Below are 15,665 nucleotides of genomic sequence, written 5' to 3'. Positions count from 1 at the left end.
ATTTTGTATATATTAATTCTATTCTTTGTAAGGGAGCAATTACATTCCTGCAAAACCTGGAAAGATCCACAAAGACCTTTATAAGAAAGTAGGAGAAGCATTATTATTGTGACCCATTCCAGGCCAGTACTTGACTCAAGTGTGAGTCACAAAGATCAACAGATTAAACAACAGCTATGTGATCTCAGGAGTGTCTGTCTGTCTGTCTGTCTCTCTCTGTGATATTTAGTTAAAAATACTTCTTAATTAATTTCAACTCAGTTTTGACGAAAGCTCTGTATTTATGCTTCTGACCTTTCTCCTCTAACAATATATATTGAACAATAAGATTTTCAAAATTTATAAGAACTACATGCATTCTTTCTGATTCTTGCCTATATTTTCCGCATTTCTGTGAAAATTTGTTTCTGTGCCATTGGTTTTATGTGCAGTATTATGCTATTGCTATTTGTGTTGCAATTTAGTGTTTATCTTTTGATACCTATATTCTAAGTGCTTGGAAACTGCCTAAAATTGTGGTCTGGCACTATGGGGCAGTATATAAAGTAAATAATTAAATTAATTAATTTAATAAGTAAGAAAGTAAGTAAATAAGTTCTGAGATCAGAACATCTTTATGTCTCTTTGATCAGATTAAAATTTCAGCTCTTTCATCCCTGTTTTCATTCATACAGGTTTTGCTCTTGAACAGTCTTTGTATGTGATCACCAAGGAAGCACAGCCTGTGAATCTGAATTGTTCCCAAGTAGGTACTCAGTATAGTTACATGTACTGGTACAAGCAAGCAAGAGAGAAGGATGCACGGCTTCAGCTGGTGATTTTTACTTCAGAAGGCTTTGGAGCAGATCCTCCCGTAGAGAAGGAATTTCTTGGCCACTTCAAGAGCCCAGGAATGAAAAATTACAAATTGAACCTAATCTTGGAGAAGGCGAGACTGGAAGACACTGGCACCTACTTCTGTGCAAAGCAAGATTACACAGTGAGGCAGCTGCTGCGAGGGCCAAACATAAATCTCTAAAAAAAGGTCAGAGCCGAATGCACAGATCTTTTGCGGTCTGGGGAGGAATATCAGACTTCTTGGTGAACAACAAGATACATAGGTCACCAGGAGGTTCTCCTGCACAAGCCCCATCAAAGTAACCTGGAGAACAGTAAGGCAACTTTTGAGGAAGCCTAACATGTAGGTCGGCTTCCTCAAAAGGAAGTGCATGTCTAAATGGCTCTTAAGTAGGGCAGCCAAGGAAGAAAACATTAATTGTGCTCTTTTCCCAATAATTAACAGGTGGCACAGTCAGTCGTCTAGTTGGGGGGGGCACAGGGGCCTCTGCCCCAGGAGCAAGGAGGGGCTTGGTGGCCTGAGGTGGTCTCTTCTCATCTCTTTCTCTCTTTTTCCTCACTACCCCCCTCCTGTGGCCACTGCCCCTTCCGCCCTCCCATTTGCAGCCCTGCTTTTGCCCTTCACAGGAAGGGGGGCATGGTGGTCACTGGTGCCGCCCTGACCCCCATTCCATCTCTGGGGGAGCAGCTGGAGAGGTGTGGGGTTTCTGGGTGTCTCAGCTCCAGCAAGGAACTTAGTCAAGCTCTGCTTGGACCTGTCAGGGGTCTTCAGGTTTGGGGGATCACTTCCAGTTATACCCCAGTCCATGCCTCCCGGCTCTGGAGGGTGGGATTGGGGCCAGGGCCAGCACAGCTGTGCCAGTAGAACCCTACCCAGTAGGGTGAAGGGTTGCCATTCCTGGTTCCAAGCCAGATGCTTTAGCTCTCACCTCTGCAGCCAGTCTGGCGTGGTCACCCTGCAGAACAGTGGCCTCCATCCCACCTGGCACCATCTCTGCTTCACTTTGGAGCCAGAAGCGGAGAGCCTGGGTGGCAAAACCGAGCCTAGTGGGGAAGGCGCTGAAGACAGCTGAGGCAAGAAGCCACAAAGGCAGGCAAGCAGGACAGATGAATGGATGGACACCCCCGCCAGCAGCACCTCCATCCCGCCCAGCCAGGCACACCTCGATGGAGCAGGCATCCATTTAGTAGCCCTCCTTCCTGGTGTAACCCCTTCTCAAGTGGATCTGCTTCACGGGGCCTCTGCCCCCTATCCTTGAGTTGCCTCGGGTGCTGGCTACCCACGCCATGCAATTGGGCATAGCCAAGGGTAAAGATTTCAGGAGCTAGTCAAGTTGAAGTTAATAACTCTTTGGAAGCATACACAAACACAGGTGTCCTTATATTGAGATGGATCACCATATGGGTAAACCCAGAGTTGTCTGTGTTGATGACCACTGGCTGCCCAAGGCCTGAAACCCTGTGCCCTCTGCACTCTTCCCCATTTCAATGGCATTTGTGCGAGAGGATGTGACTGGCAGCCCTTCCATTCCTTTGTAATCTCTGGAACATGATGGCGACTGCATATGTCTAGTCTGCATAATCATATGGGGTATGACTACACAGCAAGAGAAATGTGAATTCACTCACTGTGAATTTGCACTGGGGAATTTGGGTTTCCCTGGGTCTGTTCACGTTAACTGGCCACATAGACAGGAGGAAATTGGTTAAACAGCCTTCTTTGCAGCTTGGTCACATAGCTCTTTTGTGGCCCTAAAGGAAGTATGGTTACAGGAAAACTACCTTCATAAACTGTAAAAAGTGCTGAGTGACAATGTCCTGTTCTTGTTTCTTCCTCTCATTCTTTGTTCTCACATTCTCTCTCTCTCTCTTCCTTGTTTGCTTGCTTCCAGTTTCTAGGTGCCCTAGCACAACAGCACTGGCACCAAGCTGTTGAAAAAAGAAAAATATTTGCAAAGATCCAGCTTTCCTGGGCTGGAGCCTCATCCTTCTCCAGCAGCTGCTATACCATTCTGTGAACCACAGCACATATTTTTTTTCTGCACAGATTCAAGCAATCACATCTGTGCGAATCGACCTGCTGTGGAAAAAAAAAATAGAAGCCCAGAGGGTATGGATTTTCCAAGGGAAAATTCTGAGTTGATTTACATTTGCTTTTACATCATGTGACAATGAAAAAAAAAAGTGAATTAGACTGTCCTAATCCTGTAGCATTTTCCACATTTTTTTTCAATTTGATTGCAACCTTACTTATTTTCTCTCTTGCCTTTCTTCTAGCAGATGAACTTAAGGGAGCATGTGAAGGATTTTAAAACACATATTATGACAATAAATGGTTTAAAATATAATAAACCAAAAGGCTTGTTTCCCACTGTTTTGTAGATTTAACATTACTACCAGCAGACAGATAGAGGAGAAAAGAGAGGAGTCAAAATCCTAATAGATCAGAAACATCTTGCTTAGAGACGGGCATGAATCAGAAAAATTGTGATTTGTTTTGTTTTGATTCATTAAGGTTGATTAATTTATGATTTTTTCCCCTGAAGAATCAATGAAACAATTTAATTCTTTTTTTTTTTACTATTTAATTCTGTTAAATCCAAGCACCTAGAGACTCCTGACTCTCCTCTACAAGCCCTGCAAGACTGTTGCAGTTTGAGTTTTAGACGTTCAACCTATACACACACAAGGAGGGCCTCCCCAGGACAGTTCCCCCCAGGCACCTAGAGACACCAAAATCACAGAGAAGCTTCTCCTGACTCCCCCCAAATTTGGTGTTGGGTTTCAAAAATCCAAGTTATACACCCACAAAGTGAGCCCCCCAGGAAAATGCACGTTAGCAGCTGGCTTGGGGAAACCCAATCTTCATCAAACTTGGAGAGATTGTAGAGGGGAGTCATGGGAAGCTTCTTTATGATTTTGATGTCTCTACATCAGTGATCCCAAACCTTGGGCCTAGAGATGTTCTTGAACTACAACTCCCAGAAGCCTTCACCACCACCTCTGCTGGCCAGGATTTCTGGGAGTGGAAGTCCAAGAACATCTGGAGGCCCAAGGTTGGGGACCACTGCTCTAGATGCTTGGGGTGGCATTTTATAGCAAATAAAAAAATCACTTAAAAATCACTGATTCGTATTTTTGGGGGGGCATTGAGTCATATGATTACAAATCAACGAATTAGTGATTTTTGAATGAATTTGGTGATTCATTTTTTTTAACTCATGCCCATCTCTAACCTTGCTTCTCTGCAGCATAAATTCAATCTTCTACTGCTGCTGCTGCTACATTGAGAAACTCAGTGGGCATTGCAGGGAGACATTTACATGCCTATTAGATTTCAGAACAGATTTTTCTCAGTAGGGGGCAGTGTTGTTTAAACAGCAGCCCTAATCATCTTCTCTGAAACAGAACAGAGCCGCTTTGGGCTTGCATTTATTTGTGCCAAAATGAAACTCTCTAGAACAGCAAGAAAAAGCCTATCTTGCCTCAGAAGGCAATTGTATATTTCTGAGTATTGCCATGTGTTTTGGGAAAGTACAAAAAATTCACAAGAAACCCGAGACCTGTTCGAAAAATGCACAGAACCAAAAGAAAAGTATGTTTGAAAAACGTGTCCAAACATGCTTGGATCGGTGGTGAAATGGTGTTTAAATGTGTTTCTATTATGCTGTCAGGTGCCATTTGCTTTCCCATTTCTCAAAAAGCAGCTCCAATAATTACTTTGGGATACTTTCAGAAATAAATTGATTTTAAACTAAGATTTTTTTTTTGTGAAAGTGATATGAAATAAAGGGCCTGAAGACTGTGCTGACTTGTGATACAAAACACTCTCTCGCCCTCTCTGCTGTATTGTTGCTAGCTACAACATTCACCACAAAGCAGGAGGCAAAGCAGAAGTCTCCTCTTGAACTGGGCTACAATCCAGCTTTGCTTTTGAGAGCGACCACCTTCTCCAAGACCACAGAAGTTCCTAGAAACTTGCAGTTACACCACAAAAGGATTGATGTTATCAGTCATTAGGTGTCAACCAAAATGTAATGTACTGTAGCTGTACAAATATGGTTACTGGAGAAGGAAAAAAATTACTCTGTAATTACAAGAATTACAGAGTTCTAACTCTTGTCCTCTGAAAATGCCGGCCACAGAGACTGGCAAACGTTAGAAAGAAAAAGCTCCAGAAGATGGCCAAACAGCCTGAAAAACCTACAACAACCATCGGATCCCGGCTGTGAAAGCCTTTGAGAATACAATTACAGGTTACTTCACTCTACTAAAATTTTCTTGAGGATTTTCCAAATGAGTGTGTATACTGCCATTCCCCACACTCCATTTTTTTTACTGATCACATCGGATTTCCCCCTTCGATATCAAAGCTATTTGTTCATTCGTTCATTCAAATTTCTATACTGCACCATTTAGTAGCATGCCATTACTCTGGGCAGTTTCCAATGAAAGGATAAACATAACAAAACAACCAGCATAGATACATAGAAAGCACCAACCATAGTGGTCATGTACAAACACAAATGTAAAAATAAGTACATTGCAAAATCTTCTCTGAACAGTAAGCTTTCTGAATGTTAGGAGGGTAAGGGCTCGATGCACCTTCACAGGTGGGGCATTCCACAGAGAGGCAGCCACCACTGAGAAGGCCCTGCTCCTGGTTGAAAACTTCCTGGCCTCCCTTGGGGTGGCCACATGTAACACTGGGAAGTACAAGCAGTAGGGGTGGTAGATCTTAGGGAGAAGCACTCCAACATGTACCGAGATCCCAAACCATTCAGGTCAGCATAAGTCCTTTGAATCTGGCATGGAAGCGTACAGGCAATCAGTGCAGGTGAGGCAGGACCAGGGATATATAATCATATCTGGAGGTCCTTGAGACCAGCCTGGCCCCTGCATTTTGCACCAGTTGCAGCTTCCGTATCGCGTTCAAAGGCAGCCCCACATAGAGGCACAAGGAGGAAGGAGACCAGGCAAGCTGGGTGGGGAGAATAGCCGGCCTTGTGCCAGCAGCCTCAGGATGCTGCCCATCACCACTATTTCTGACACCAAGCCGCAGAGCAAAAAAGCCCTCCTCTTCCCATCTTGGTATTCTCTGTCCAACCCTTCCTATCTTCTCCTTCGGCCTTCTCATCTATCTCCCCTGCAATTTCATCTTCCTTGGCTTTGTGGATGCAGGAAGGGTGGCGAGTTAAGAAATTTCCCTGTGAGCATCAAGTGGGTGTGAGGTCTCTCTCTCTCTCTCTCTCTCTCTCTCTCTCTCTGTGGTGTGTGTCAAGTGAGAGATAATAAATCTATTTCACAGTGTAGGAATTACGCATCAAATAGCAAGAAATGAAATGTTAAAATGAAGTGGAATGTCCCCCCTGGTTTATGTACCACAACAGTATGAATGTATTGTTAAACTAGGGGGATGTTTGCCTCTTGTGACTGAACCATGAGTTGAAAAATTGCAGACCTGGCCACGGCTGAGATCTGTCACTCCATCAAAAGGGCTGAGTCCTGAAGCACACCCAAGCAATGTTCCTCCCATCTTGCTTTGTGCTATATCTCTCCCCGCAAGACAAATTCCATGACAAGTTTCTTCCTGATAGCCTCTCAGTTTACTTTTATGTTTTAAGTTTTTTTTGTGATGTTTCCAAAAACTTTCTGTGAGGGATTCTTCAGAATCTTAGCATTTCAAATTTCATTACAGGGAACTTGAATTGTAGCATTCGTAGGTTATTTGGGGCTTTGTTTAAATATCAACCAGAGGGCACTCCAATTGGCCATAGAGAGAACCAACCATAATGGAATTTTCACTACCATAAAATATGCTGCTGAGGAAAAAAAAACATTCTCTCAATAACAAATACTGATTTTTTGAGTAAAACCAAAAACCAAAATAGTTCCTGATGAAAAAATGAGCAATTTGAAGCGCTTCAATTTTACCCAGATTTATCAGTCTTCCACTGTCTATTGATAGCATTCACCATACAAATGAAGATTTGCTTGTGAGCTTTCGTCCACATACCCGTCTTCCCATACTTACCCCTTCCAAGTGTCCAGACACATTAGTGAACAGTGAAAATACATGATAACTGTGCATAGCATTCAACAAATGTGCCTTATCTGAACAAACTAGTATATTCTTCCAGCCTACAGCCTTCCAGTCTCTGACACTTTTTCATTCAGCATCTCCTTTTTTTCTCCCTTATTCAGGGTGGGCTGGTGCATCAACCTTCCTGCTGATGCTGCCTTGTGTGCTGCATCACAAGGCAGCATCAGCAGGAAGGCAGAGCAAGATGGATGTACAAGAGACACCTCGCAGCAAGCCCCTTGCTCTGACAGTGGTTAGTAGCAAAAGAGGGGCTCTAAGGAGGAATTTAAGGTAATTTTATCTGGACCCCTGAAGCAGACATTTTGTAACATGCTTGGGGCATGCATGCCTTCTGCTTAGAATACCATTTCAGAGACATTTCAGAGGGAAAAAGGAGACCCAGATAAAATGAGAGCAAATTTTCTAAAACCTGCACTGCTATCAGGAGGAAACATGGGGAAGAAAAGGAACTAAAAACAGCCAGAATCACAGGAAAAGATTAATGATGGTTGCTTCTTGTGTTCTGTGTGTTTTATGATTAATGTGTGATCATATACCTCTCCTCTGCACCTGTTGTTGGATCCAGATCCAAGAAATGACTGCAATATTTTCCATTGTATATTTTTCCCTTCGTTGAAGTCCTTGGGATGGACATAAAAGCAGCCATATCTCCAACAAGTTCTCCTAGTTGTCTGGCCAGAACAAAGAAATCATGAAGTTTATTTTACTCGTGGCCTTCTTGGGAGCCGCTGGTAGGTCCACAAGTTTTCTTACAATTCCTTTCTAGACAGGTTGCTGAGATGCCTCACAATTTGAAGGCCCTTTTGCTCTGAGAAGGCAGCATTTTTGTCAATGTGCTTAATGTGATTTTTAAAGTATTATATGCATGCACGCTGCTGAATTTGAGGGGATTTTGTAATTGTGATGGACTGATGTATTTGACTGAACTGGATTTTGTAAATTGGGAGGGAGGGAGAGTAAAAGGGAACCCAAAGGTTTGATTACTCTTGATAAGCAGGAGAACATTAAGAATGTTTAAGAAGGAGTCTGGTCTGTAAAGAAGAAGAAGAAGAAGAAGAAGAAGAAGAAGAAGAAGTAGTAGTAGTAGTAGTAGTAGTAGTAGTAGTAGTAGTAGTAGTAGTAGTAGTAGTAGTAGTAGTAGTAGTAATAATAATAATAATAATAATAATAATAATAATAATAATAATAATAATAATAATAATAATAATAATAATAATAATAATAATAATAATAATAATAATAATAATAATAATAATAGGATACAAATAGTCCCCATGGAGAGCTTCAGCTCACCTTTCAGTTCTGATGCTTTTTGAGCAGGGATGGGCAAACCTCAGACCCATCCCTGGACCTTGGAGGGCAGCACCGAAAAATTCCATCTTGTGTCCTCCACTGGCCGGGGCATGGTGAATGAGGGTGCTGGCACGTTGAAAATATATTAAAATGCCCCTTATATTAAAATGTCCCTTATTTCCTAGTGAGTGTGAAGCGAATTTGTGCCAAGTTAGGTTTTTTTTTTTTCAAAAATGTGGAGTGTGGCATCCCCCCGGGGGGGGCAGAGTTGCTGGGGACTATCTGACGCCAAACTCCACCCCCCCCTTTTTAAAGGTGTAGACCTTATTTCACAGTGCCAAACCAAATGATGTGTCTCCTCTAAGCAAACCAAATGCTTAGAGGAGACACAGGTGTCAGATTCTATCTGTGCCCCATATTGCCAAACTTCCAAATAGAGCAAGGAGAAGGGTCTGCAATGGAGGGGCGGGGGTGAATAAAAAAAGGTGGGGAGCTAAACAGGAAGAGGAACCAGAAGAGAAGCTGTGGGCATGGCCAGCTAGCGTTTTCTAGAAGATAGGTTCAAGGGAGGACTTTCTATGCATTATCAACTTGCATTCTTGTCAACATATGAAAATTAATTCTTTTTTAATGTTTTTGTAAGCCACCCTTGAGAATGGGTGATGGTCGGATTCCAAAAGATGTCCTGTATGGAGAATTAGTGCAGGGAAACTGCCCCAGAGGGAGACCACAGCTGTGATACAAGGATATCTGCAAGCGGGATCTGAAGACCTTAGGAGTGGACCTCAACAGATGGGAAACCTTGACATCTGAGTGTTCAGCCTGGAGGCAGGTGGTGCATCATGGCCTCTCCCATTTTGAAGAGACCCTTGTCCAGCAGGCTGAGGCAAAGAGGCAGTCCCCAAAGCAGCAAAATCAGGGAGCTGGACAGGGGACAGATTGGATTTGTCTTCAGTGTGGAAGGGATTGTCACTCTCAACTTAGCCTTCTCAGCCACACTAGACACTGTTCCAAGTCCTCCATACAGAGCACGTTACCATAGTCTCTCGGGACTGAAGGATGCCTAATCAAGCCACCCTGAAATCCAGGAGAGGTGGGGTAATATGTAACTTTTAAAAATAAAACAATTAGAACAGCCAGCATAGAATAGTTCAGGTATATTTCCTGATCTGTCTGCATAAAGTCCTTTGACTCTGGTTGAGTATCTTTGGTTTATTAGAGAATAAGTTTTGAACTTGTGCCTAACCTCAGCATGATTCAAAGTAGGTCATAGTTTTCCTGAAGCCTCATGTCAAAGGTGATGTGGGTTCACAAAAGGACTCCCAGTTCTAAACCTGTCTTGCAGTGCCTGAAATATGGATTCCTCTATGATTCACCCCCTCTCTCCCCAGTGGCCTTCCCCATTGATGACAATGATGATGACAAGATCGTTGGCGGATACACCTGTGCAAAGAATTCCATCCCATATCAAGTCTCTCTGAATTCAGGATACCACTTCTGTGGTGGATCCCTCATCAACAGCCAGTGGGTTGTGTCAGCTGCTCACTGCTACAAGTCGTAAGTGGGAAATATTTCTGTCATTCTGCTCCCTGTAGCTTTATGACTCTGCAAGGTCAGTGAATATCCATGGTGAACAGGTGTTAAGTGTCGCTCAGTCACCAAATGGAGAATGGGAGATCATGGCTTGCACAAGCAACTTAATCCCATGTTCCGACTCTGGTGGGATTTTCCACTCAGTAGGAGCCAAACAGGATGCACAGAATGTCAAATTATTTATGCTTCTCTAATGTCTAAAAGGAGCTAGAAATTAATTTACAATGGAATGAATATTTGTTAGTGTTTAAGCGCTTTGGTCAGTGGTTACTCCCAACAACAGCGCCATTGGTGAGAACGGTTTTGGAAATGTAGGGTGTTGGAAAGTGTCAGATGGTACAGGGCACGCTCAGTAAGATCTTTTTCTCTTCTTTCTACCCAGGCGTATCCAAGTGAGACTTGGAGAACACAGTTTGGACTCAAATGATGGCTCGGAGCAATACATCTCCTCATCCAAAATCATCCGTCACCCTAATTTCAACTCCAATACGTTGAACAATGACATCATGCTCATCAAGCTGTCTTCAGCAGCCACCCTCAACAAAAATGTCCAGGCTATCTCTCTGCCCTCTAGCTGTGTTAGTGCTGGGACACAGTGTCTGGTCTCTGGTTGGGGCAACACCCTCAGCAGTGGCAGTGAGTATGCTATGTGCTTTTTCTCCAGGTATGATATCAACAGGCAGGTTCAGTGACAGGTCCACTGAGTACACATGAAGGTGACGGAAAGGCTAATATAATAACAACATGATTGACGAGCAACAGTCTGTAGGCTCTTTTTCTACTCTGTAATACATTCCAGTTCCCTGGAAGTTGAGCCATGGCAACTGGACTTCTTTCTTGTGAGTTGCCATGATTCAACTTCTAGATGACCTCACCCAGATGACTGAGAATCTTCACAGATATACTCCAGTTCACTGAAATTGTATTCATTTATTATGATCAGTTGACCTCCACCTTTCAGGATAACAAAATCTTTCAGAGTAGCTTATACTGTAAGTACAATGGAAAATAATTAATAAAACAAAATATTTAATCAAACATAATAAAAGACCCTCCCAGAGCATACATGGTTATAGACAGCCCAATCTGAGATAGATTAAAGCCTCCTTCTGGGACGTGACATATGCAGCTGTTGTGTTAATGACACTCAGAGAGAGCAGTCAGTCCATCTAGAGCAGACTATAAGAAACTCATTGTCCATTCATTAGGGGCTTCCAATAAATCTAGTAAAGTAACTTGATAAGCCAGGATTCAGCAAGCCTGTAGGCTACCTGTGGCCCTTATACTTTTATTTGTAGCCCCTGCCATTAAATCTGCCCCAGAGTGTGAAAATAATAGCCAAATCCTGTTCCTTAGCATAGTGAGTTGCAACTAGAGTAGGCCCATTGAATCAGTGGAGATTTGGTGAATCAGTTCCTCTTATAAGTTTCATTGATTCAATGGGCTTGCTCTTATTGTGACTTACTACCCTTAGCAACAGGATTTCATCCAATGTATGATATAGAATGCTATTATTATGTGTGTGTCTGTGTTAACGCTAACCAAGTGGGCAATAACCTTAAATGTTTTACCCCCTCAATATTAGCACACAAACACTGCAGAACTGACATAGTGAAGAGACTTATTTGTTTTGCCCAACTGTTAAGTGTGTGTTTGCACGTGTGTGAGAAGGGTATTATTAGTCATTATTGCAGATCCTATTAGTGGTAATGTGGGCTGTATATTGGTGGTGTGTTGGTGGTATTAGTGGTGGTGATGGTTGATTTAGTTGCCCTGGGGAGGAAGGGCATTGAGGGACTACACACTGTTTTAAGAGATATTTGCCAGAGTCCTCTTGGTGTTCGTGTAAAATTTGTGTAACCTGCTGCATCTAACTGCAGCTTACTGACAAGGTACAACAGTCTTAGTTGCATGTCCAATGAAGCCGTGGAGATGAAGCCTAGTACTTTGCCAATTAGTTACAATTGACTGTGGCATGTTATTTAAACCTTATGTGAACATCAATTGGGTCTGGCCAGAGAGAGGGAGAAAGCGCCAACAGCCAAAAAAATAAGGAAAACAATAAAAAGCCCAAACAAGATACTGGCAGTGTCTGAAACATTAGCCATGAGTAAAAAGCAGTGGCCAACGCACATGGTCTAATGTTTTCCAGATTGCGTTTGGGTTAATTCTTTTTTTTAGTATTTCTTCCTTAATATTCCAAGATCTGCCACTGCCAAGTTAGCCATCGAACTTACAGAGATGAAGACCTTGAGGTTCTGAAAAGCCTTGGAACTGCTCTGCATTGTGGCCCGAACAAGGCTCAGTGGTGCGGAAGGAGGCTCTGACACCCTCTTGCCCCTTGGAGAATGACCAAGGTTTGGTGGCCACTGACTGCAGTGGGGAATGAGGTGGCTCTTGCAGAGTCTTAATGGTAGCGGTTACAAACTTATCCATGTCGATACCTTGGGAGTTTCAGAGTGGTGCCCATTTCAACCTTCCTTGTCCCTGGAAAGTTGTTTTAAGGCAAAGCATTGCTTTCCTTTAACCCCCTATAAAGCGAAAACCACCAGGGGCGACATATTACCTTTCTTGTCAGTTCTTTTCTTCAAATCACTCCCACCCGGACTGTCTCCTTTTTGTTTTTAAAAAGGGACATTAAGACTAGATATCTTTGCCTAAAGTAACAGTTTGTTATGGAAGCATAGTTAGGGAAAGCAAAAACATTTCTAATTTTCAGAAGGAAGGGGATGGCTCCCATTTTCTTTTGTTGCATAAAAAAAACTCTAAATAAAGCGGTGTAGTCCTCACACAATACAAAATGAAATAAAATTGTATTTATTGTAGTACATTGACCTACGCTCGTCTTCATCAGGCGGTGCCCCAATATAAAGTGTGGTTAGTACTTCTTCTTTTTTTCCCCCTGTTTCTTACAGCTAAGTACCCTGACCTCCTCCAGTGCCTGAGGGCTCCAGTACTTTCCTCCAGTCAGTGCAGTGCAGCTTATCCGGGGCAAATCACCAGTAATATGATCTGCGTGGGATACCTGGAAGGGGGCAAAGACTCCTGCCAGGTAAGTCTTTCTCAGTTACTCCGCAGTATAAGGGTATTGGAGTCGAGTGTCGCAGAAGTCCCCTCTGCAGATGCCTCAGTTGCTTAAGAAAGGCCATGGCTTGGAATCTGTAAAAGACCTGAAGGAATGCCTGCCAGAATGGAAATCTATGGGATCGTGGGCTATTCTGTTACTTCCCAGGTGGAGGGGTGTCCTGAGAAGGATGTGAGACAGTGAGCATTTCATGATGAAAATTATGTGTATCAGCAGAGGAAAACACATTTTAATGACCTTTCGGGGACAAGGGGAAAAAAGTATTCTTCTGTTTTATTTTATTTTTTTAGAAAATGGACACACCTCTGTATTTGCATTTAACTTAAAATTACAAACTGAATTATTTGTTAAAAAGGGGCTGGATCACGGCTAAAAGGAGCCAGAAACCCAGGAAGGTTTCTCAAAAGTCAGAAAGTGGGGCTCATGCTGGAAAGTCTAGGAACTGATTTGGGCTGTTCGAAACATGGGAAAGAAATGCCCCGGCAGCCTGGAGATACTCCTTGGGCCGTCGTTATCACTTGAGGCACAGAATGCCTGGGATCATCTTCAATTGGTCTCTCATTTTGGCACATGGACAACTTGGCTGCAGTAGTTCATGCGCTGGTAACTTCCAGGTTACACTACTGTGATGCACTTTAGTTAGTGCTGCCCTTGAAGATGATGTGGATACTGTGTAAAAGATTTGAAGGTATGCATGTCAGGACGGCAATTTGTAGGACCATGGGCTATTTCCCAGGTGGAGGGGCATTCTGAGAAGCGCGTGAGACAGAGAGCATGGAATGAAGTCCTTGAATACAACAGGGATGCTGCAACTAATGCAATGTGCAGTAGCTGGAACAATTTCTAGAGCCAGTTCTGAATTGCACTGACGGCCAATATACTTCTGCTCCCAGGTGGCTTGTTGATGATAACCTATGAAGTCCTAAATGGCTTGGGTCCTGGATTCTTGACGGGTTGCCTCTCGATATGCACCTGCCTGATCACTACAATCTAATGACAGTCTCCTTCTCTGTGTCCCGTGGAGAACAATCCACTAAGTGGAGACATAGGGGAAGGCTTTGTGAGGTGTAGCACCCCAGTTATGGCATGGTCCTCTCTTATAGGTTTGATTGACTCTGACACTAACTTTATTTCAGTGCCAAATTACAACATGGTTGTTCACCAAGCCCTTTGGAAATTAAGCATTTTAATACATTGTGGAGACTTCTTTATTGTTGCTGGGTTTTATGTATGTAATTTTTAATGTTTTTAAATGGTTTTGAAGTATATCAATTGTTTTAAATATTTTTATTATTTTACTCCACCCTAAGATGTTATGACATAGGGCAGAATATAAATACCCAAAATAAATAAGTAAAGTTTTGAGGAGATTTTTTTAAAAGAAAGACAGAGATTATTTTTGGTTCTGGAGGCCACAAAAGCAGATGCCACATGATTCTTACTTTTGAATTCATGAAAAGGCCCATGCTCAATTCTTCTGCCCTACTAATGTCTATTATCAAAAAGGGTTTTATGATATTTCAAAAATTTATAAAATTACAGAGTATAAGGTGCTTTATACTTCTGCTGTAACAGGACAACTGAAATAAATCTGGACATGGCACCTGTCAACCATTTTTGATCCTTTCACCTTCTCTGTGTTATCAACCCAATAATCTTCAGGTTTACCTCTTTGCTGAGCTGTTAGGAAGTTTATTAGATATGGGATCTTTGTATTCGCATTCCTGGGGAAACAAATACAATATCAGCACCATAGGTACCATGGAAACCAAGTCCCTCCCCCCTGAATTGGCTGATCCACTTACTGCTAGCTTTATGGCGTGTGGGGCCATCATCATTCACTCCATGCCAATCCAGGAAGTAGCCTGGCTGGCACTTCCCTGCCTCTGCGCACAGCCAACCGCTCAACAGCTGAACGAGGAGACTCATCATCCCACCTCCTTGCCAGAGTGGTCGGCTGTGCCGGGAGGTGGAAAAGTGCCAGCCAGGCTGCTTCCTGGATTGGCACATTGTGAACAACAATGGATGCGTGCAACAGGTTAGTGGGCCATCTGTTTCAGGAGAGGGGAGGAACCGGGCTTCCATGGCACCTGTGGTGCCAATATTTGTATTCATATCCCCAGGGATACGAATATCCAATGACTAGAGAAAATCCTTCACCAGTTCTCCAATCCTTGGTGCACCTTTGGCTACAGTTATCCAAGCTAGAGTTCCTTAATTACAGCTCAGTAATTTCATTTGAAGGCTCGCAAAAATTATATGAATAGTGTCCAGCTATGGGAATGTGTTTAAGTCAGATTAATTCTGTATTTTGTGGACACACAATGTCTGGAAATGGTGGCTTGTTTGCTCCCAAGGTAAAGGATAGTACAGAGAAACACCATTACCTTAACTGTATTGCTTTCTGAATACATTTCCCTTGCACTGTTTTTCAGGGAGACTCTGGTGGACCGGTGGTCTGCAATGGGGAACTCCAGGGGATTGTCTCCTGGGGCAAGGGTTGTGCTCTGAAGGGCTCTCCTGGCGTCTACACCAAAGTTTGCAACTACGTCTCCTGGATTCAAAGCACCATCAGATCCAACTGATCAAAGATCCCAGCTGAGAAGACTTTTCTTCCTCTTCTTCCTCTTACGTCACAGTGTAGTAAATCTGCATACTAGTAAATTCAAAATCAGGGACTGAATATGCAACAGCCCCCCCCCCAAGTTGAATAACTTTCAAATAAAGGTTCAATAAGCTTCCAGAAAACAAAAA

The 15,665-nt window shown here is 42.9% G+C and overlaps 1 protein-coding gene and 1 long non-coding RNA gene across 3 annotated transcripts in view; both read left to right on the top strand.

The window, feature by feature from the left end:
* Positions 1-15,665, top strand: part of LOC144586477 (uncharacterized) — a 66,563-nt gene that overhangs the window by 36,444 nt on the left and 14,454 nt on the right. The window lies entirely within an intron of this gene.
* Positions 1-15,665, top strand: part of LOC110070534 (trypsin I-P38) — a 24,282-nt gene extending 8,617 nt beyond the window's left edge. Inside the window, exons 2-7 of one of the 2 annotated variants that reach the window (XM_078384777.1) lie at positions 675-1,024; positions 7,559-7,671; positions 9,625-9,790; positions 10,209-10,462; positions 12,742-12,878; positions 15,347-15,665. In XM_078384777.1, the coding sequence (XP_078240903.1) occupies positions 7,632-7,671; positions 9,625-9,790; positions 10,209-10,462; positions 12,742-12,878; positions 15,347-15,496 (747 nt within the window). In that variant the 5' untranslated portion in view covers positions 675-1,024; positions 7,559-7,631 and the 3' untranslated portion in view covers positions 15,497-15,665. Of the gene's footprint in view, positions 1-674; positions 1,025-7,558; positions 7,672-7,712; positions 9,791-10,208; positions 10,463-12,741; positions 12,879-15,346 lie in introns of those variants that run through there. The other variant, XM_072991840.2, reaches the window with a different exon arrangement.

The sequence above is a fragment of the Pogona vitticeps genome, chromosome 2 (assembly GCF_051106095.1).
Source record: "Pogona vitticeps strain Pit_001003342236 chromosome 2, PviZW2.1, whole genome shotgun sequence".
NCBI lineage: Eukaryota > Metazoa > Chordata > Lepidosauria > Squamata > Agamidae > Pogona > Pogona vitticeps.
The sequence above is the reverse complement of the archived record's forward strand: the minus strand, read 5'-3'. Positions and strand labels throughout refer to the sequence as shown.